At 53.8% G+C, this 22602-nt stretch overlaps 1 protein-coding gene across 2 annotated transcripts in view; it reads right to left on the minus strand.

The window, feature by feature from the left end:
- CDHR2 (cadherin related family member 2) overlaps positions 1-22602 on the minus strand; it is a 32655-nt gene that overhangs the window by 7910 nt on the left and 2143 nt on the right. For both annotated transcript variants that reach the window (XM_088798589.1, XM_019756063.3), the window contains exons 2-20: positions 18783-19223; positions 14036-14102; positions 13707-13778; positions 12971-13110; positions 12768-12821; positions 11418-11510; positions 9269-9358; positions 8735-8860; positions 8508-8654; positions 8341-8416; positions 8125-8240; positions 7772-8005; positions 6615-6770; positions 6370-6531; positions 6029-6090; positions 5546-5789; positions 3376-3615; positions 1523-1592; positions 757-1362 (exon numbers count right to left, since the gene is read on the minus strand). In XM_088798589.1, the coding sequence (XP_088654715.1) occupies positions 757-1362; positions 1523-1592; positions 3376-3615; positions 5546-5789; positions 6029-6090; positions 6370-6531; positions 6615-6770; positions 7772-8005; positions 8125-8240; positions 8341-8416; positions 8508-8654; positions 8735-8860; positions 9269-9358; positions 11418-11510; positions 12768-12821; positions 12971-13110; positions 13707-13778; positions 14036-14090 (2743 nt within the window). In that variant the 5' untranslated portion in view covers positions 14091-14102; positions 18783-19223. The remainder of the gene's footprint in view (positions 1-756; positions 1363-1522; positions 1593-3375; positions 3616-5545; positions 5790-6028; positions 6091-6369; positions 6532-6614; positions 6771-7771; positions 8006-8124; positions 8241-8340; positions 8417-8507; positions 8655-8734; positions 8861-9268; positions 9359-11417; positions 11511-12767; positions 12822-12970; positions 13111-13706; positions 13779-14035; positions 14103-18782; positions 19224-22602) is intronic.

Below are 22602 nucleotides of genomic sequence, written 5' to 3' on the forward strand. Positions count from 1 at the left end.
CCAGCAGCCTCCCTCCATGCACCACCCATGCTCAGTCACCTCCCCTGCTCTGGACCCCGGATGCCCACTCAGTCTCCTCTGGCCTTTGTGGAAAGGAGTTTCCTTCCCAGACCTCAGAGAGAGTAAGCAACTTATCCAAGGTCACACAGCCAGAGCAGTGGGCCAGGACTGAGCCCAACCCAGGTATATCTCACCCAACCACAACATTATACTGACACTTGTTAGCTACGTATGTGATGTTATTAAACTGCCCACTCTGTGCCTCAGTTTCCTCATCTATAAAATTGAATAGGGATTACCTATTTCGTGGGTTGTGTGGGAGTAAAATGAAGGCATGCTTACAAGGTGATTGGCATAGCTCTTGGCTGTAGTAAGAATTCAGTATATGCTAACTGTTAATACAGTTATCATTGCTACTTGGTGTCAGAGGTGGGATACGAGTACACATCTGACTCTGAAGTGTGCGCTTTCCTTTACACGACCTCACAAAATAATAGCACTAATTGAGTGCTTACTATGTGGCAAGCACTACACCAACGCTTTATAGGCATAGTTTCATTTGATCTGCACAGCCAACCTACTCCATTTGACAGACAGGGAAACTGAGGCTTAGGGAGATGTCATGACTTTCCCGTGACACAGCTGGAAAGGGCTGGAGCCAGCATTTGAACCCAGACCTTGCAGGTCCCTGTCTACGGCTCTTTCCCACGGCCCCTATGCTGCAGCCCGCCGAGCCCTGCAGGCCAGGCGTCTCACCATTGTCACTGTAGGCCTGGAAGCGGGGGTCCGTTGTGAGGTCATAGGCCCGCACGACCAGTGTGACGAGGTCACAGGTCTCGTAGTCGATGGCCTCGCTCTGGTTGACGAGCACAGAGCCGTTGGCCAGCACAGAGAACCAGCCGCGGCACAGGCTGCCCACGTCAACCCCAGCCTTGGTACAGATCACATTCACAAGCTGCACCTCCAGCTGGGCAGCAGTGTCTACATCCCGGGCAACCACCTCAGCCACCAGGCCATGCTGCGAGCCGTTCTCAGCCACACGGATGCCCCGGAGCGAGGCCACGTCCAGCGTGGGTGGCTCATCATTCACGTCCTCCACAGGCACGAAGATTCCTGCTGTGGCCTCAGCCCCCTGGGGGTCTGGGTTCTCGGCACTCACTGTCAGGTTGTAGGAGGCCTGGGTCTCGTAGTTCAGGCTCACGTCTGAGGCCAGCCTGAGGTGGCCCTCGGCCTGCCCAGACTCCAGCACTGAGCCTCGGATCACGAAGTTGCTGGCACCGCCCCCTGACAGGCTGAAGCTGATGCGGTTGTTGGCTTCCGTCTGGTCTGCATCCCAGGCCTTCACCACACCCACCAGCACCCCTGTGGACAAGGGGCAGAGTTCAGAGGGGCCCCTGGCCTGGCCACCTGGAGTCACCCCTGCTCTCACCTCCCTCAGGAGCTTCAGGCCCTCCCTGGGGGTGGCCGGGTGCCACACTGGGCTCCAGAACCCCATGCCCAGCCTGGCCCAGGGAGGACTTACCTGGGTCCCTCTCCTTCACCGGGAAGGTGTAGCTCAACTGGCTGAAGATGGGCACATTATCATTGATGTCCTGCAGGCAGGGGCAGCTCTGAGTCCAGGGACCTCCGGAGACCCCAGGGCTCAACCTCCCCACAGCCAATCTGAGAGACCACCACTTCCTCTGGCCCAAGGCACAGACTGTGTGGTCTCCGCAGACAGCACTGCCCACTTCACAGAGGAGGGAACAGCCTTGGAGAGGAAGGAACTGGCCCAGGTCTCACACCTGGGGCTCAGAGGCCTCTGCTTCTCCAGCCACACTCAGAGCTGTCTTAGACCCTGTTCTCTGGAAGGACAGTTCCGTGTCCCCGCCTGTGTCCCTGTCTGCCCAAGCTTGGCTCCCACCTTCCGGATTTATCATGTTGGCACCAATACCGCTGTGTTTCCACAAACACCCTGGAACACAAGCTTTCCCTCATTCCCTCTTCCGTCTTGTCCCTCCTGCCCTCAGCTGACACTGGACATTGCTCTGTGCTCAGGCACCTGCAGGGCTGAGACTTGGCCCTGCCCTCAGAAGCCCACTGTTTTCTGTTCTCGCTGTCTCTCTCTGGCCCTGGCCACCTGCACAGACAAAGCGCTGCCACTGTTGTCACAGCATGGAGCCAACATCACCTATCGCTTCCGCCCCTAACACTCGTGTGTGCTGGGCATGCCCTTGGCTTTTCCAGCCCTCCCCCGGGGAGCCCACAGACATCTGCTTTTGCTTTCAGCTTTTTCTAAATAACAGTAGAATGGACATCTTTGAAAACAAGCTCTCTTCCTCTTAACTAGACATTTTCTGATGGTGATTTCCTAGAAATGGAGTAACTGGCTCAATGCACATGACCCCTGCATTCTCGAGACTTTCCTAACTCACAGGACTGTCTAAGAGCACAGCTCTCAGTCAAATCCAACTCCACCTCTGCCTCATGTGTGGCTTCTCTGGGCCTCAATGTCTTCATCTGCAAAATGGGTAGTAGTCCAGGACCTACTCACTCCCTAAATGCAATTCTGCTTTCTTCCTTCTTTGTGGCCTCCTTCCACTCCAAGGACAGTTGACAAGTCCTAATTCAGCTTCTGTTTCTCCATTTTCCCAGAGGGGTCACTTTGATCCTTGTAGGAAAGTCGCATTTCCCAACCCAATGGGACACAGGGCGGCTGTGTAAGGTGGGGGAGGCGGTGCACTGCACGACCCCTAGGGGGCGCCATCCACAACATGGACATTTTAGATGCGCACATTTTTTACAGGACTTGCCTGCAAGAAGGTGACTTTTGGACTGATAACAACTTTAGAACCAGACAGGCTGGGTTCAAAACCCCATTCTGTGACCCTAGGCAATCTACTCAACCCCTCTGTGCCTCAGTTTCTTAGTCAATGAAATGGTAATAACCACCCCTACCTTGCAGGGCTGGGTGTGCAATAGACACTATAAATGCTGATTTTTGACCCTTCTCTTCGCCCTTGAATGGTGATGGGACATAGGAGGGTGTCAGGTAGATTTGTAAATGACAATTAGAGCTAATATTTACTGAGTGCCTTCTATGGCTCAGGCACTCTTTGAAGCACTTTCCATTTGTTAACTCATTTGATGTTATTCTCATCCCCATTTTACAGATGAGGAACTTTAGGGCACAGAGAGGTTGTGTGCCTCGAGCCACACAAGTAGGGAGCCAGGATTCTAACCCATCAGCCTGGCTCCAGAGCTCTCTTACCCACCATACCGCAAAGAGCAGAAATGTAACTCTAATTGGGGAGAGGTAGGGAGCTGGCCATCTGCTCAGGAGCCCCCAGTCCGGGCCCATCGTGGCCCCATGCCCCCAGCTGCGCCAGGCCTTACCTCCACAGTGATGATGACATTGACCTCAGTGTAGAGGACAGGCTGTCCACAGTCAGCCACACGCACGGTCAGCACAATTCGGCCCCCCAGGGCAGGTTGGATGGCCTCTCTGTCCAGGGGCCCCAGGTTTCTGAGGAGCCCTGTATCAGGGTCCACTGAGAAGTTGTGGCTGTAGGGACTGGGCAGTAGGCTGAAGTACAGACGGCTATTGTTGGTGCCTGGCTGGTCGTTGTCATGAGCCTGTGCATATAAGCAGCGCTGGGCATCAGCCTTCAGGTGCTCCCCCCTCCCGGCCACCCCCCTGCAGACTGGCCCACGAGGCAGTAACTGGTCCTGAAGCCAGCGGGATGCTGGCCAATCTCCCAGCCTCAGTCTCCCAACTAAGAGGGTCCCATCAACAGCTTGCAAGAGCTTCTGAGATCTTAAACACTGAGGTCATTCATTCATCCCACGTGTTTACTGCACACATGCCCGGCCCTGTTCTAGGCACTGGGAATAGAGCCAGGATCAAGACAGTTCCCTTCTGGAGCTGATATTCTAGTGGGGAGGAGGGCATGGGGGCAGTATATTATAGAGATTCAAAATTTAAACAAACAAACATAAAATAAGTGTGAAGTGTGACAAGATTCTGATTTTTCCATGATGACTAGTGCTGTATTTTCAAAATAGCTGATTCTTTACCCAATGTGTGTGTGTGTGTGTGTGTGTGTGTGTGTGTGTGTGTGTGTGTTTCACATGCTGGGTTTGCCTTTGGGGTGATCCTGCACGGAGAATACTATAGAGCCTTTGCACATGCTGTCCCCTCATCCTGTATACCCTTTACACCTTTTCTGCCTGACTCCAGGCCAGGTTGGTGTCTCCCCCAGGCCTCTATGACCCCTGTGCTACCTTCAACACAGCACAAGTGACACCCTTGAGTGACTGTCCAGTGTTCTCCCCTAACTGAGAGTCAGCTGGGGCAGGATTATGGTGGATTCATCTCGGGACACCTGGGGCCCAGCCAAGGGCCTGGGGTATAGTAGGTGCTCAGCAATGTGGCTCTGAATCCAGAGCTGGGCTACTCTGACTTGGAACCAGTTCTTTCCCCTTCCTCCTTGCCCGCACCCTCAACTGCAGCTCTTTCATTTCAGTTCTGTTAGAATCTTGTTTATTCAATGACTCCTGGGTACGCAGCCAGAGATGTTTTTTCTAGAAGCCTGACCCTATCTGTTCATTCCTCAGTACCCTGAACTCAGGCCAGCTACTTCACCAAGTGCTTCTCTGGGCTCACACTGGGCACTGGGGTTACAGCAGCAGATCTGACATGCTCCTGCCCAAGGAGCTCACAGACGGGGTGAGAAGCATCAAGGAGCAGGGAAAAGGCCCGTCTCAGGGCAGGGAAGTCTGACTTGCAGCCCAGCGCTACAACCACAGAAAAGTCACTTGACATCTTTAAGCCTCAGATTTTTCCTTCTGTGAAATGGGGACCATTAGAGCAGAGCATCTGCTTCACAAGTCGGTCAGATCAGGGATGGGAACATGCTCTGGAAACCACAGCTCCAGAAAGATGGGAGGGCTCCATGGTCACGTGTATGTTATTCTAATGACCTGGTTTCCCGCTTCTCACAAGACTCCCTTTCAGATGACTCAGGGGAGAAGCTTCTCTCCTGTGTTTCTCTGGAGCCAGTAGTGCGTTTTTATCTCATAGACTCCATAAACCCAGCTGCTGATCTCATTTCCTTTTTTGCTCTGGCCATTAGGAAGCTCAGAACTGAATTTTCAGCCTACTCCTAGCAATTGTGTGGCTCTGGGTTCTAGATCTATCTTTGCGTCCTTTAAAAATGCCATCTTTATTTTCCCTCTGTCTTTATTTCTTCCATATTTTTGCCTTACTTTTTAATCTAAGCCACCTCAAATCCTTTTTGGAATGAGGCAGAGGCCTGAATTTAGAAGAGCAATATGTTTGGGGGGCTCACTCTGTGCTAGGCTTTGTGGCTTTGTGCTGAGCACTTTACATCCAGTATCTCATTACTCCCCAGTGACCTGGGAAATAAATCGTATGATTGCCCTAATTTTCCAAAGAGGAAACAGAGGCCCAGAGAGACTGAATGGGCCACACAACAGAGCCCAGGTTCCAACCCAGGGCCAGCACCCTACCCACCCTACCCACCAGGTCCAGGCTGGCTCGCACCTGGATGGTCACAGAGACATTGCCCTCCTCCTCCTGGACAAAGATGTTGTAGGAGCCGCTGACCACTGGCGCGTTGTCATTGATGTCCAGCAGGTAGATGTGCAGCATGGTGGAGGACGACAGGTTCCCGCCGTCCGTGGCCTGCAGCGTGAGGTAGTACACGGCCTGCTTCTCCCTGTCCAGCAGCTCACTGTTCCTCACCGTCAGGTTCCCTGAAGCTGGGTCCACCTCAAAGATGTCTGCCCTGTGCAGATTGCGCAAGTGAAAGGACAGGGTGCCATGTAAATGCGAATTTCAACTAAACATTGAAATTCAATGTACCACAGACTATCTGCAACCTACTTATACAAAAAAAAAAAAAAAAAGATTCGTTGGTTTATCTGAAATTGCAATGTAACTGGATGCCCTGTATTTTATCTGGCTAGCCTAGCCCCACCGCCCGCCTGCCCGCCTGCCCACCCCCTGCCCACCCTGAGCACGTACCCATTCCCTGGAAGCAGGCTGTAGGTGATGCGGCCCCCCTCACCTGTGTCTGGGTCAGAGGCCTGTGAGGCAGAGAGACAGGCAGTGGCACGCTCTTTGGAAGTGATGGCAGTCATTGCCAACTATACAATTGGGGACAGGGCTGTCCTGCTTCCTGGCACAAAGGGAGAACCCCCTGACACAGATTCACACATAGGCACCCCACACACTCAAACATGCATGCACACTTGCTGGGACCTGAAGCCATTAGATGATACGGAGACTCGGGCAGGGCCACAGTCCCCGGTCTGCCCTTCTCCGTGCCCCTCCAGCCCGGCCCGGCCCCGGCCCTCGTCACTCACATGGATGCTGCCGGTGATTAGAAAGCCGTTTTCACTGTGCTCGGGGACACTGAGGTTGTACAGGCCATGAGGGAATGTGGGCCTGTGGTCATTAATGTCTCTAAGATGGATGGTCACCATGGCGACCGAGGAGTTCCTGCTGACGGAGTCAACGGCCACGACCTGAGGACAGGGGAGGAGGCAGCAGCATGGGGACCACAGCGCCCCACGGCCTGTGCGCCCCGGTGCCCCAGAGCGCCCCTCACCTTCACCAGCATCACGGGCTGCTTCTCATAGTCCACCAGCGACGGGGCCCTCACCAGCACCTGTACCTCGGCTGAGCCTGCCGCTCGCTCTGGGGAGACGCTGAAGGCCTGGGCATTCGGGCCCTCCAGCGACAGCAGGAAGGTGCCATTGCTGCCCTGCAGAGTGGACTGTGTAGTAGGGACCCCACCCCACAACGTACCCACCGCACCTTCCCCCAATCCCTGGCCATGGGCTCCTGCCTTAGGTAACCCTGCCCCCTGGGGTACCATGAGAGGGGAACTCTCTGAAGACTGAGGCACGAGGAAGGCTGGGCTGGTCACTAGTCCCTAATGACCCCGGTGGGCTCATCAGGAGACTTCCCCAGGCACTGGGGGGCCCGGCCTAGGCTGCAGACATGGAGCCTGGACACACACACCCCAGTCTCATAAAGCGTTGCAATGAGCCTTACCAGTCACATCTCACCACCCTCCATCACCCATACTAACACCAACATCCAGCATCACCTCATGACCGACACCCCCTCCACTCCACTCAAGTGTGTCCAGTTGGCCAAACACCAACTGGACACACCCACCCACCCACCACCACCCAATACCACCCTCCACACCACATTTTGTACTCACTCACTATCACCGAATACAACCAAGCGCCATCCATAGCTACTCACAGTACCACCCAACTCACCCACCACTCAATAGCACCCTCCACTTAAGAATACCCTCCAGCTTACCAGTCACGCAGACCATCCTGTGCTCGGCACTGCCCACATCCCCAATACCAATATCCAGTACTACCCCAACACCCCTCAACTTCACCAACACCATCACCATTCTCTCTTCAACACCACCGAAAACTATGGGTCTATTCCCTCCACATTACCAGCATCCAGTACCACCCTCCGTTCAACGGCCTTTCTGTTCACCACCACCTGGCACCGCCCTGAGCACAGGACTACCCACCAGCGCCACATCCCCATCATTTCCAAATGTCGCCCAACAACTCTGATTTTCACCACACTCATGATTGGCACCACGTCCCTCACCACTCACCCCCCACCACGCACCGTGGTACTTCGGTCTACGGGTCACTGTGCACCTCCTTCCCACAGCCATCTACCACCGTCCCGCCTGCCCACCCGTTATCTGGGGGTGCCTGCCTTGTCGGGGTCGTACACCACCATGGTGAGGTCATCGATGGGGATGCGGGTGGAGGCGTGCTCATCCACAGAGCCGATGAAGTTGGCTTGGGCCTCTTGCGGGCTGAAGGTGCAGGCTGGGAGGCTGCAGTTGAAAAACTCGGGTTTGTGGTCATTGACGTCTGTCACCCTCAGCATGATCCATATGCTCACCTTGGCTTCCTGCCCATAAATGTTGGGGTGCTCCTCGGTAGCCTAAGAGCAAATCAGAGGCCAGAGGGCGGAAGTCAGAGAACCAGAGCTCAGAGAGCTGAGATCAAAGGTCAGAGGTTAGAGAGTGGGGATGCAAATGGGGCGGTGGGCCCCTCACTCACCGTGACCTGGACCTGCACCTCCTCATCGTCCTTCAGCAGCTGCTCACGATCCAGGGAACTGCTGACCCTGATCACCCCGTCTGGCCCGATGTCAAACCAGCCTGGCCTTGTGGAGTCTGGCAAGAGGCAGCAGGAGCGGCGGCTTCCAGTGGCTCTGACAGAATCCCTGCCCCTTTCCTTGTCCCAGCCCCAGCCTGGGGCCACCCCCGTTCTTACTGGAGATCCTGTAGGTCACACGGTCGTTGATGCCTTTGTCCCTATCCACGGCCTCCACCTTCAGCACTGAGGTTCCCTGCAAGGAGGCATGGTCAGTGGCCCAGACCCTTTCTCTGCCTCTTGTCTCCACCCAGACCTCTCCGCCCCCACCCCAGTCCCTGGCACACCTGGGGTGCATCCTCAGCCACAGAGGCCGAGTACAATTCTCTGACAAACTGGGGGTCCAGATCTGGCTGGTCAACCACAGAGATGGACAGGAAGGCGGGGGAGGAGCACTGCGTGATGACGCTGTTGTTGTACTTGCCGCCTAAGTCCTGCGAGAGACGTGCTTCAGTGAGCCCGGCAGCAGCCCCGCGCCCGCCCTGCCTGTGCCGGTGCCGGCGCCGCCACTCACACAGGCCTTCAGCTCCAGCTGGTAGAAGGCACTCTTGTTGTTGTAGCTGAGGCTGCCATTGAGAATGATGGAGCCGTTGGGCAGGATCCTGAAGAGGTCCTTGCTGTCCCCGGTGCTCGGGATGACCTGAGGCAGAGCAGTCAGGCCAGGCTCCTGACGGCCCTGCCCCCAACACCTGCTCTGAGAGACCTGGGCTCGAATCCTGGTCCTGCCATGGACCAGCCTTGTGACCCTCGCGAGGTCACTTAACCTCTCTAAGTCTCCATTTCTGAGCCTCGGTTTGCACTATCAGGTGGTGTGACACGATTCGGTAAAGGCTCAGACTGCCCTGGGCAAGAGGGTAGGAAGAAGGGTCCTGTCCGAAGCAGGTACCCTCCTTAGACCCTCAGGAGGTTCTGAGGGGGCCAGCAGAAGGCTTGGCCACCGGGCTGGACCACCACACAGCCACCTTCCTCACCCAGCCCTCAAGGTCCCTGCAGGGAGATGCTGCCCCCTGGTGGCCGTGAGGGGCAGTGGGGCCCACACTGCGCTCACCTCCTGTATGAAGTACCTCACCACACCAGCAGGCCCTGTGTCTTTGTCCTCCGCCAGCACAGAGAACACCAGGGAGCCGACCGGCAGGGTCTGTAACAAAGGATTTGTCACCTATGAGCTCCAATCCGTCTCCTTCATGCCCGAGCGCATCACACCCTTGCCCTGAGCTTGTGTCCCTAACTGTCCCACAGGGATAATGTCAGAAACGTCCAGGGCCTGAAATCCAGCATTCCACAGAGGTCTCCTTTTTCTTCCCACCTGGGCTATGCCTCTGGAGGCAGCGGGGGGGGGGGGGGGGGGGGGGGGGGAGGGGCGGGGGCAGGGAACAGAATCCATCCTTCCTACTCTTCCTCTCCCCACACAGCCTCCCCACCACTTAAGCTGGCTTCTCATTTGCAGAGCGACCATTCCAGAACCCAGGATGTGTCACTCCCTTGATCAGACATCCCTGTGGACTCTGTATAGCTTACAGCAGTAGGTCCCAAACAGCATCCTACAGAGCTGGAAGGTTCTTTTGGGAGCCTTTGCCCTCTGGGAACAGGTCCTGTAATTTCTGTCCACACCTTCTCTATTTCCACATGGTGGCCAAAGGTATCTTTGAAAATCATGAATCAGACCACATCACTCTAGTGCTAAAAGCCCTCCAATGGTTCCCCATTCTACCCAGAATACGGTCCATGCTGTCTCCATAGCCTCCGTGGTCGGGCCACTGCCCATCTCTCTGACCTCACGTCCTCCTTGCCCTTCACCTTCCATCCACACTGGCTTCCTGGCTGTGCCTACAACCCCACACTCACCCCACCTCAGAGCCTTTGCATCTGCTGTTCCCCTGACTGGAGCATCCTGGAGCCGGCTTCTTCTTGCCACAGAGGTCTCTACCCAGGTGTCGCTTTCTCAGAGAAGACTTTCCGGACCGCTCATCTGAAAGTCCTTCCCCAGTCACCCTCTCTCACTTTGCCCTGTTTCATGAGGCTCATGGAGCTCAATTCCATCTGAAATAATCCTCCTTATTTAATGTTTCCCTGATGAGTGTCTGTGCTCTTAACTAGAATGTGAGCTATTGAGGTTGGCAAGCAGGTCTGTCTTGTTCCGCAGATATCCTTAGCGCCAAGGACATCCTCTGCCACATAGTAGGTGCTCCAGCAGAGCCTGTCGAATGGCTGTCTGGACCTCACAGGCCTAGTGTCTGGCCTCACATGGGGCCCTAACCTCATGGGTCGTCAAGCCATGTGGTAATGAAGTGTTTGCTGCTCAGGGACCACTAGGGCACCTCTCCCTGCCCAGGCCAAAGTGAGAGAGGGTGACTGGGGAAGGACTCCTTTAAGTTGAGCGGTCTGGAAAAGCTTCTCTGAGAAAGTGACACCTGAGCAGAGACCTATGCGGCAAGAAGAAGCTGGCTACAGGACGCTCTAGGAAATGGGCGCTCCAGTCAGGGGAAGAGCAGATGCAAAGTCTCTGAGGTGGGGATGAGTGTGGAGTGTTCTAGGCACAGCTAGGAAGCCAGTGGGGCTGCCTCCCCTTACTAGAGGGGAGGGCCCATGATGCTGACCTAGCCAATCAGAGCATTCCGTACCCCTAGATTGATGAGCACATGATCTAAAATGGGCTAAGGAGAATCAGCCCTAAGGTTTTGGCTGGGACCACTGAGAAAGGGACAGTCTGTTTGGAAGCTTCAAAGCTACTGGGATATGAGCCTGGAGCTGCTGAGGAGACGTTTATCACCTCAAGGAAGACCTCCAGACCCCCAGGATGGAGGCAACAGGAGAAGCAGAGCTGAGAGGTAGAGAGAAATCTCTTCTTGATGACATGGTTTGGGTACCTGGATCCAGCCATTCCTAAATCTAGATATACCCCCAGATTTTTCAGACGCATGAGAAAAATCAATTCCTTTTTTCCCCTTTCATAGCTGAAAGAATTCTAATGCAATCTAATTGATTACCAAATGTTGCTGTACCTATTGTTCATAGGGTTACATTCCACTAAATTTGGTCCGAGCAGCCGCCCCTTCTAGCAGGTGCTTTTCCCAATCCTGGATCTCCTGCTGGCTGTCTCTGGCCCATTCCACTCTGAGAAGAGTTTCTAGGATGCCTGCTTCCCTCCTCCCCACCCCCCCACACACAAACACACATCCTGTTAAGGCAGATGTTACCTCACTGACGTTGGTGGAGAAATCGGCGGTGTTCTTGAAAACGGGTGCGTTGTCATTTCTGTCATCCACGATGACCTGCAACGTCTTCTCTTTCTGTGGGGAGAAGACCCAGGTTAGCCCAGAAAATGTGGGCTCCTTAGAAAAGAAAGTGAGGAGCATCTGGGTAGGAGAGCAATTTGGCATAGTTTCTCAGGCAGACAATTAGGCAATGTTTGGGGTAACCTTTTGTTTGATACAATTTCAAATGCCAGACAAGTTGCAAGTACAATACAAAGAACTCGTCATCCCCTTCATCCACATTTGCCCAATGTTTGGTTTCTCTCTCTCTCCACGTTTATGGAACCATTTGAGTGTAAGTTGAAGACATCATTAAGTCACTTTTTTAAAAATCTAAAATGTTCCTGTCCTATTACAAGAATGTTCATTTTAGCTTTGTTTATGACCACGTAAAGCTGTGGACAACCTAAGTGTCCATCCGAGCAGACCAGCTAGACCACCATGCTCTGTCCCCACCCTGGAATAGAGACAATAAAGAGACAGGGCCTTGAGTGCAGATACTGAAAGAGCTCCAAAGCCGGCAGTTCAGTGGACAAGGCGATTTAAGACAATACGGACAGTGGGATCCCACAAGTGTTTCAGAAAATGCACAAAAAAGGATCCCCTTTCTTCTGTGGATACGTATATGTACGTGCACACTTAGTGAGAAAACGAAAGAACACAACAGCGCAGATGCTTTAGGTGGCAATGGGCTGGGAGGATTGCCCAAGGGGACTTGACCTTTATCTGCAATTTTTGAGATATTTACAAAGAGAATGTATTCATGAATATCCACATCATTGAAACGATTTCTGTTTTAAATGGATGGGGTTTGGAGAATATCTTATAAAGACAGAATCCTCAACTTTCACAGATACAAGGCGCAGTGGTACAAGTGTGTTACTTAGAAATATGAGTGTCGATATCAACACATGCAGCCCAAAAAAAAAAAAAAAAAACACATGCAGCCCAAGGAGTTGAAGGGGATCATCTCAGAGGAGACAGGGTAGGAAGGTATTTGGCATTTGCTTTTTTATTAATATGTATATTAATTAATAATGTAATTCCTTGTGTTATAATATAAACAATGTATTTATATAATTAAATTAATGATAAATATTAAAATCTTGGTCATATTGTGTAACAAAAAGTGGACAAGTATAATTTTGATATAAATAAACATTCCATTTTTTTGTCGTTGTTAACTGGGGCTCTCTCTGCTTGTTGGAGGTGGGGCATACAGTCAGGAGGGGGCCCAATTCCCTGACCTCTGATCCCTGAACCACCCTCCCCTCCACACCCGACCCGACTCACTGGGTTGTTGTGATGGTCGGTCACAGAAATGACGACGTCGAACAAGTAGAGTGTCTGCAGCAGGAGGAGAAAAGGGGCCCAAGGTAAGCCCTTAGTCGAGGTGAGAGCACAGGCAGAGCACCCACCCCTGGGACACTGGCTCCCAGGGCCCTCTGTGCCTGCCTGTCTGCCTCACGGGGCCTTCCCAGGCCACTGTCCTTTACCTCATAGTCCAGAGTGTAGGCCAGTTTTACTTCCCCAGTTTCTGGGGTGACACTGAAGAAGTAGGCGTAGGTGCCACTAATCCCATAGGTCAGAGGGTCATGGTCCAGGTCCTCAGCTGCCAACCAAAAGGCCTCGGCACCTGGAGATGGGACAGAGGTGCCCAGGCTACAAAGCCTATCCCCCATTCTTCCCCATGTACCCAGACCCGCCTTCTGAATGCCAGGGCAGGGTCTGAGTTTCACCTTTGATGCAGTCTCTTCCTTCCTTCCTCCGGTAGTTTTAGCTATCTGAGACCCCAATTCTAACTCTGCTGACTGCAAACTTCTGGCCAGATGTGATGAAAGGCTGGGCCTAAAGCCTGTTCTCTCTCTTTTTTTTCTTTTTTTTTTTGACAGGGGGTGAAGCAGGGGTGGAGGAAGATTATCCAGTGTGAGAGGCGTAAAAGAAGTAATGGGACCAAATGGATACTTTCACCTTGGGGAAACCAGAATGACTGAAAGAGAAAGAAAACGGGAGGACCATTCTTGTGGGTAAGTCTGGATTATTTGATGCTATGTGAGAGGACCCTTGACCAAAATGCTGAAGAGGTTCAAACAAACTTCTGGAACAAACTCCCTTCAGGCCACCTTTACCCGATGATGTGCCCTGAAGCTGCAGGATGGGGAGCAAGTCCCGCCTGGGACTCTCTTGTGGCAAAGGGTTTAGCACAGTCTGGGCACAGGGATGGTTACTCACCCACTGGCAGGTCCTCGGGCAGCTTCACTGCCGTCATGTTGGGCAGAAACGTCGGGGCCACGTTGGCTGCCACTGTAGGGACCACAGGGCGCTGGAAAAACTCGACGCCCCTGTAAGGCTGACCCCCTATCTGCCCCTGTGGGAGCCCACACCCATCCCACTGGCCAAGCTTCAGTCCAGCTCAGCCGCCTGAGTCTGTATTCCTTCCCAGACCGCCCCAGGGCAGCCAAGCACAGGGCTGGGTCATAGAAGCTGGGTGTTTGCTGAAGAGGGAGCCTTTCCCTTCTGGAGGGTTCTGCCAAGGGTCCCTAGGGAGGCCAGGCACCCACCAGACATGATGAAGGCAGGAAGCAGGAGGCAGGACAGCTGCAGCCGCGCCATCATGTCTGAAAGGACCTGGAGGAAGAGGCGTCAGGGAAGGGGTACCTGTACCCAGGCCTTCCTCTGTAGGAGACCCTCATCTGTGTGGGTCCGACCCAGGCCCACCCACCACTCAGCGATTCTCTCCCAGGCCTCTATCTCCCTCTGCCCATTTTCCAGATGTCCCAGGGTAAGGGGAGTCGGGGGGAACCAAGAGGGTGAGCTGAGTTTGGTCCAGAGACCCAGCCTGAACTTGACCCCAGAGTTCAGAGCCCACTGTGTAGCAGTCACTGATTCAAGCACATGTGACACATAATCTTGTTATACCTATAACTGAGGTGGCTGCTAAGGAACCAAGACTAAGGGAGTAAGGGGCTTGCCTGAGGCCACACAGAGAATCGATGACAAGACCATGCTCTGAACACAGGTATTTGGGGCCTGAATTCATTCCCTCAACAACTGCACTATCTTCCCTGTTTGAAGGTTCACGTTCACAGAGCTGAGAAGCAGCAGAGCCTCACTGGGCCTTGACTGCCCTTCTCTGACCTGTTTCCTCACCTGCAGGACGTGAAGGATAACTAATAAATGATTGGGGTGCAGGGATGGATGAGAATGGAATATGCCAGCTCAGCTCCCAGCACACAGTAGGTGCTCAGCAAATGCAAATCCCTTCCTTCTGCATCTTGTGGGATCATCTTCACCTTTGGACTCCTAATGCCAGTGCAGTCACCATGGAAACTGCTCCCGTCTCTCCCCTGTGCCCATCACCATGCCTGTGCCCTGAGACTGAATGCAGAGGTCAGGGACAGGGTGGGCTGTGTGTGGATGAAGCCACAGACTGTCTTCCGGTCACTACCTGCAGTGTGACTAACCACTGCCCCTTGGGAAATGGCTGGGAAAACTGCTGGCTTGCCGAAGTCCCCAGAGATGATAGCTGGGGACGACCCACATGCTGGACAGCCAGGCTACACTCAGCCAGGTCGGAAAATGCTGATTGGGAGGAATTACTAAGTCCTCAGTCCTCGGAATCGCATGTGCTGAGCCACAGTCCTCAGTGAGACAGAGACGACGCTGTGGAGGTGCTGGCATGACGGAATTGTGGTCAAAGTGTAGTGAGAGGTGTCCTGGAGCTGGTCGCGGGGCTGGGAACCAGGACAGCAGGGTGGTTGGGGGTGGTAGGGATGCAGTGGGGATGGAAGCCGTGATGGATGGTGGTGATGACGAGGCGGGGATGGACACGCTGGTGACGCGTATGACGATGAGGGTGGAGATGCAATGGAGTTGACAGTGGTGATGGTGGTGGGCTGCTGGCGTCCGCTGTGTGGGCAAACTCCAGGGCATTTTAACACTGGCTGGACACAGCTAGTCCTGGCATCTCCTTGTAGTGTGATCTTGGACCTGACGCCCTCACCTCTTTTGTTCTCACGTGTCCCTTCCTTCAGAGCTGAGTCAGCAGTCACAGGACAGTTAGTCATACAGTGTGCAGCCGCAGGGACACACCGTGGGCTCCTCACCGTGACAAAGTTCGCCTCAGTGCAGTTGGGAGGACAGGAAGGAGACTCCCCATCCCCAGGTCCAGCCCCAAGGGGAAGGGAGCTGGCTCAGCCACATGCTGTGTCTGGCACTTTGTCCCATTACCATTTGGTCCTCAGCACACTGTGGTCCCAGAGGGGAAGGCATGTGGCCCAGTCAGTGATGGGATCGGGAACCAAAGCAGGAAATCTGTGCTTTCTCTTTCTAGTCTCTGATTTGCCCTTTCTTGGCAATCAGATTTCCTCTCAGGCTTGCAGAGCCCTCTCCGCCCTCCCCCCAGGCTCCCCACCGTCCCTACATATGTGTCCCTTCGTCCAGGATGCCAGTCCCTTGCCTTATAGAGTGTGCAAATTCTTTCCACTGCCTGAGGCCAGGCCCCCTTCCTACACTCAGATACACATCGCTCATCAAAGTTTCTTCCAGCTGCCCTCCTCCCATTCTCACGGGGCCTCCAGAAGCTTCCCTCAGAGCAACATGACAGCCCTGACATTTGCATAGGGCGCACACAGACTTCCCCTGCAGCTGGTCCTCACCATGCCCCTGGAGGGAAGAGATGATAGTCAACTCCCCCTATGCCTGAGTCCCAGGGAAACTACTGCTCCTGCTCAAAGCCCCCCAGCCAGTCGGGGCGGAGCTGGGATGCCACCCCTCTGACTACCAGTGCCACGCTTTTTCTTGCGGTGGTCCTGCCTGTCCTTCCTGCACTGCCTGGGTCGGCCCTGGGTTTCCACATCTGCTTCTCACAGAGACTTTTACAAGCACACACTCATTTGCTCATAATAAGGCCAAAGTCCTACAGTGCATGGTGTCGTCCTCTGGATTCAGTCACTGAGAAAACAGTACAGCCTGTGTGAGCTGGGGAAGGCACGGGAAGAACCTGCCCCACCTCACTGGGTGGCAGCCACCTCCAAGCTCAAACCTCAACCATGGTTCCCACTGGCTGCAGACATGCTTGCTGCCCCTTGGGCCAGCAGGCTAGGTCCTCACAGTCCTGGCTCTCTCCCCCCATACAAGCTGTTCTGGCCGGTGGCATGAATCCTCCTCTTCTCAGTTCGCACCCTATGTTGTCTTTTGTCCAGGCATTTGCATATGTGTCCCCTTTGACCAGGATGCCTTCCCTTGCCTTATAGAATGTGCAAATTCTTTCTACCCTCTAAGGCCAGGTCAGGTGTGGAGCCACGTTCAAGCATTGGTGACCCCTCCTCTGGTCCCCTAAGCTCCTGGGACCCCAGCAGGGACAGGAGACAGAGCAGGTACAAGTGGACAAGAAGTGAATGGAGTTGCGTTTGACAGTGCCCAGGCTGTCCATTCGTCAGGCCTCGCTGTGCTGGGCAGCCAGGCACGAGAATGGAGGAGGCACAGTCTTACTCCAGCCCCCAGTCACTGCACAGCCATACCCAGGGGCTCTTTTTAACTCCTCTCTGCCCCTCAGTTTGCTTTCTAAAATGGCACTATCTAGTCCCAAAAAATGGGACTATCTACATCCTAGAAATTAGTTTCCTCCCCACCCCCTCTTTCCCTACTCTCAAAAAGTGCTTAGGGAAGAGTAAGAAAGGACACAAAAGTAAATTAGGGTGGCTTCTAGATTCTATCACATGAGACATGCAGCTTGGACTGGCACACCCACCCCGGCCCGTGAAGACTCAGCCTCCATGGGAGGAGGCATCAGCCACAGCTCTCAATAGCCCATGGCTCCAAGACTTTCTAGAATTGGGAAGCTCAGGGAGTGGGGACCCCAGACCTGCCCAGGCACCCAGGGGACCAGAGACGGAGGTGGCCCTCCTCACCCTCAGGCCCCCAGCAGGCAGGCTCAGCCACCACTGTTCCAGCACCTCCAGCTTACCACATACTTTAACTTCCGCTTTTTCACAGTTGTTCCCCAGTTGTAGGAATGGTCATTCCAGGGTCCAGGTGAGGAAACTGAGGCTCAGAGAAGCTCAGAGAGGGATGCCCAGAGTAAGGGCAGAGGGTTACACCCAAACTGGCTCCAAAACCATGAGTCCCTGGGCAAGCCTTGGTCTGGGCTTCACTTGACTCCACAGGGGCCGTACCTGTGCCCACAAGGCACACAGCAGCTCAGCCAGGGTGCCCTCGTACAAGGATGTGGACCCCAAGGCCACCGAGCTCCCTGCTGGGAGCCCTTTCCAGAGCCCATCACCCAGGCTGCTTTGCAAGCAGACAGATACATATGGAATTAAATGGTTCTGGGTTCAGATTCCAGCATTTCACTTACTTGCCGTGCCACCCCAGGCAAGCCCTTACCCTCTCTGGGTCTCAGTTTCCCTGCTGAGACTTGGGGTGCGAATAAGAACCACAGAGTCCTCACCCACTGGTCCCAGCCTGTTTCCATCAGTCAGATCCCAATGATCCCTGAGCCCCTGCTTTGTCCCTGCTGCCCCACCCAGCAGTCCCGGCCTCCAGGAAGAGGCCCGGGCCTGGCCGTGGCTCTCAGCTGAATCTCCACCTGGTACACCAGGACAATGACATGTGTCAGGGCCTGGGAATGAGTCAGAGGTGGGGACCATCAAGCCATTAGTCCCAGCCGGACCCTTCCTGGTGCTAGCTGAGGTGACACTGGAGTTAGTCATGACCACAGGCCGAACTCTGTTTCAAGGTCCTCTCCAGCTTCCTTCCTGCACTATCACCATCCCTGTTCTACAGGTGAGGAAACCAAGGCCCAGAAGAGTTCCAGAGCCCACCCACAGTCGGGATGGAGCTGGGAGCTGAACCAAAGCAGTCAGGGTTAGAGCCCAGCTCTTTCTCCTCCAACTCTGGGTCCCCCAGTTCAGCCACCTGTGACTTCAGCCCCTGGATCTTCCTGTGAAAGGGGCCCAGGCAGGTTAGCTCATTCCCCTGGGGCAACCGCCTCCCTTCCATCCTGTGAAAACTCCTCAGTGGGTCTAAAGGACCCAAGGCCTTAAAAGGGGAGGAAGGAGCTGTCAGAACCGTGGGAAGAGGTATTACTGGCCCCACACTGTAAAGGAAACTGAGGCCTGGCAGCCAGGCTGAGACTCACTCCAGGGCTGCCCAACTCAGCGCCTGTGCTCACTCCCTGAGGCCAGCGCTCCCAACCAGCTGGGGGTGGGACCCCCAAAACTCGCCTTGTCTCCAACGATCCCACTTGGTCCCTACCCCTGGCAGGAGACTCCACGCCCCGCTGCAGCGGAGCTGTATGGTCCCTACCTGTGCACCGGAAGGGGCCGCGGAGGCGGCGGCGGCGGATGGACACCTGCAGGCACAGGTGGGCACGTCTGGGGCTTACAGCATACAGCCTGCAGACTTTGGCACCATCTCCGCCTCCCCTGAGCAATCATTAACTCTGCCAGAGACCGCACCCCCGAATGGGGCTGACTCGACTCCTCGGGCGGGCGTGCGGGCGGGGAGGCACTGACCACAGCGAGGGAGGAGGCCGGAGGGCAGGACAGCGCTGGCAGCCCCGGTGCTCCCAGGATGGAGACCCAGGCCACAGGAGAGAGGGCCCAGCAGAGCCTGAGCCCAGAGCACCTGGGAGCCAGGTCCAGCCCTGGGGCAGGCAGGAGGCAGGGAGGGTGACAGTAGACATCTAGGGCCACTTCCAGGCCCTTGGTCCTCTTCCCGCTACAAGGGGCCTCCACAGCAGGTGACCTGTGGAGGAGATGAGACAGTGTGCGGTCAGGAGAGGGAACTAGTAAAATAGTGTAACCATCAAGCTTGAGGTTTTCACAGAGGACTGAGGACAGCTTTGAGCTTGGTCATTGTTGCTGTTCCCCTTCTGCCGAGGCCCCCAGAGGGTGTCAACCTCTCCCCATACATCTCGGACATCCGCATTCAAAACTTGGAGAAAATAATATTACTTCACAGGGTTCTTGTGAGGATAAAACCAGATAATGGAGATACTGTTCCTGGCATGTGGCCTGGCATGCAGCGTGCACCCCATGACCCCCGCCAGAGCTCTCAGGGCCCTGAACCCACAGCTTCTTCAGGGCACAAGCTCCCTGTGTTGCCATAACCCCGAGTGGCCTCCCCACTGGGCATGGGCCACACCCGACTCACAGTCAGTAGGTATGTAGCAGGTAGCTACTATATGCCAGGCACCTTAACAGGGATATTTGTTCTTCAAACCCCCAAATTCAAAATAGATTATGAAAACATACATGCATGTACATCTGTTCATAGCAGCATTATTCACAACAGCTGAAATGTGGAAGCCACCCAAGTGTCCATCAACAGATAAATGGGTAAACAAAAGGTGGTCTATACACACAATGGAATATGATTCAGCCTTTAAAAAGGAGATTCCGACACAGGCTATAACATGGATAAACCTTGAGGACATTACATTAAGTGAAATAAGCCCATCACAAAAAGACTGTGTGAATCCAGTTACATGAGGTACCTAGAGTAGGCAAATTCAAAGAGACAGACCGTACAATAGAGCATGGCAGGGGGAGGGGGGGAGGGGGTTGGGGAGTTACTCTTTTATGGGCAGAGTTTCAGTTTTACAAGATGAAAAGAGTTCTGGAGGTGGATGTGGTGATGGCTGCACAGCCATGTGAATGTCCTTAATACCACTGGCCTGTACACTTAAAAATGGTTAAGATGGTAAATTTTATGTTATGTGTATTTTACTACCATTTTTAAAAATTGGGGGAAAAATGCTACAACAAGCTTAAAAAGGTGAAGAAATCTGGATGAAGGGAAAACAAGTGAGAAAAATGAGGAGCCATCTAGGCTTGACTGGCGTCCATAAAATATTTAAATATTTGCCCTTAAGTTTTGGGTAATTGTCAGAAGTGAGCCATGAATTGAATTCCAAGCTTCCCAGCAGGCAAGGCAAAAAGGGAAACAGGATCCATGGAGTCCAGCATCTATCCATTTAAATATACACATAAACATATATATGTATATATACATATACATATATATGTTTATGTTATATATGTTATATATATATATATACGTATATATATATAGAGAGAGAGAGACAGAGACAGAGACAGAGAGAGACAGAGAGAGACAGAGAGACAGAGAGAAGATGCCAGGATCTGGGAGCTATGGTACAGTTCTGAGTTCTGACACCTGAGAGGAGTCTCCTCCTGTGTGTCTCCAAGGAGAGGATGCTACAGGAGGTGGATGGCACTTGGCGTGACTATTACAGTGTAATTATTCAGATATCAGGCTCAGGGGTCAGGGGCTGCATTCAATTGTGGTGAGGCAAGTTACAGAACCTCCCTAAGCCTCAGTTTCCTCATCTTTAAATTGTGAGCAATGTATGAAGTCTACCTCAGAAGGTGGCGGTCAGGATAAAATGAAGTCACACACTTAAAGTCCTGAGCCCAGTGCCCAACCCAGAGTAAAGTCTCAGCGAATGTTAGTGTTTGGAGTGGCAGGTGGGACAGCTGGTGGCCTAACTGGTAGCAAGAGAGGCAGGCGACTCCTTGCCAGGCTCAAGGTCTGTCTCTGACCAAGGGAGTCTGCCTGTCTCTCTCTGCCCAGACCTAGGCAGGGCAGACCCCAGACCCACGCCCTGCTCCCCCTCCCTGCACTGCCTTCTGAGACCAACAGTTCTGAGTCACTGCTCTGGCCCCCACAGGACATGTCCTGGCCTGCCCACCTTTGGACAGCATCTGGATGAGCCAGGTGTGGCCAGATGGTGCCCTGCCCATCTCAAGGGACACTTGTCTGCCTGTCACAAGGCAGCTGATTGGCTGAGTGGGCTCTGGGCTGTAATGATCCAGGTCTGAGCCCAGGGTCAGCTTCAGGGAGTGGTGGGAAGCCAGGCAGAAGTGGGGCCAAGAGGCCAGGATGTGGACTTAGATGACCTAGGTCCTAATCCCCTGCCCACTACTTGCCAGTGGGTGGCCTTGGGCAAGGGAGCTCCTCTCCCTGAGCCTCGATGTCTTGTTATGCCCCAAAACAGCAGAACCCAACTCGGAGGCTTGTCATAAAGATGAATCCAAAGAAAAAAGAAAATGGAAAAAAAAAAAGTTGAATCAAGTGATGCAGTCAGGCACTTCGCACGGGGCAAGTGACAGAGAGATGCGCACGTGAGGTAGCAATTCAGATGCACCTCCAGCTTCCTTCATAGTCACTGTCTTGGGTGTGTGGTTTTGACAAATTTTGAACTGCAAACCTCCTCATTTCCTGTCTTTGCTGGCAACCTCCTGTGTGTACCCACTATGCGTTCAGACACTGATCAAGTTGAAATCAAGTCCTCATTGCCCCGGACTAGCTGTATGACATGGAGCAAGTCACTCCTCTCTAAGCCACCACTTCTTCTGAATCATGAACATGCCGCCCCCTACAGTGGATGGCTTCAAGGCCACCTGGAGAGCCTGTGCGGAGGGTGGCTCTTTGCTAGGAATGTGTCCAATCCCTCCTCAACTTCCCAGCCATCCCTCCATGTTGCACACGGCTTTGCAGAGTACAAAATCCTTCACCGCTCTGTTCTACAGTCTGAGCACCCCCTGCCACTTCTGTGTGCATTCAACACACTGAATGCTCATTTTGTGCCAGGCACTGTGCTGAGAGCCGGGCACTGGGAGGGTGTGTGGGGGGATGTGCGTCCCTGCCCCCACACATGGAGACTCTGTGTGAGAGCAGAGTAGGCCAGGCCCAGAGGAAGGAAAGGGAAGCCCAGACACAGGGAACAGTGTATACAAAACCCCACTCTGGAAAGAGCCTGGCCCTTGAGGAAACTGAAAAACTATGCTGGCTGGAACTCAGAGGTCAATTGTTCAGAGGATCAAGTTTCAAAACCTGTTGTACATTCATACAATGGAATATTATTGAGTCATTTTTTTTCTTCCCCCTTTCTTCCACCTTCCCCCCCCCGCCCCCCCCCCCCCAATTCAAGCCATTGTTTCTCAGTCTAGTTGTGTAGGACACAGCTCCCTGGCCCCTGCTGGTATTATGAGCCTTGTGCTCTCCCCGGCTGAGGCAGTCAGTAGACAGTCGCTGGCCATTTACAGCCGCACACAACAGCCCAGCTCCAGGGAGAGCTGTTGTTCACAATTTTAGCTGT

Source organism: Rhinolophus sinicus, chromosome 5 (genome assembly GCF_057876585.1).
Source record: "Rhinolophus sinicus isolate RSI-liver-muscle chromosome 5, RSI-T2T, whole genome shotgun sequence".
In the NCBI taxonomy this organism is placed as follows: domain Eukaryota; kingdom Metazoa; phylum Chordata; class Mammalia; order Chiroptera; family Rhinolophidae; genus Rhinolophus; species Rhinolophus sinicus.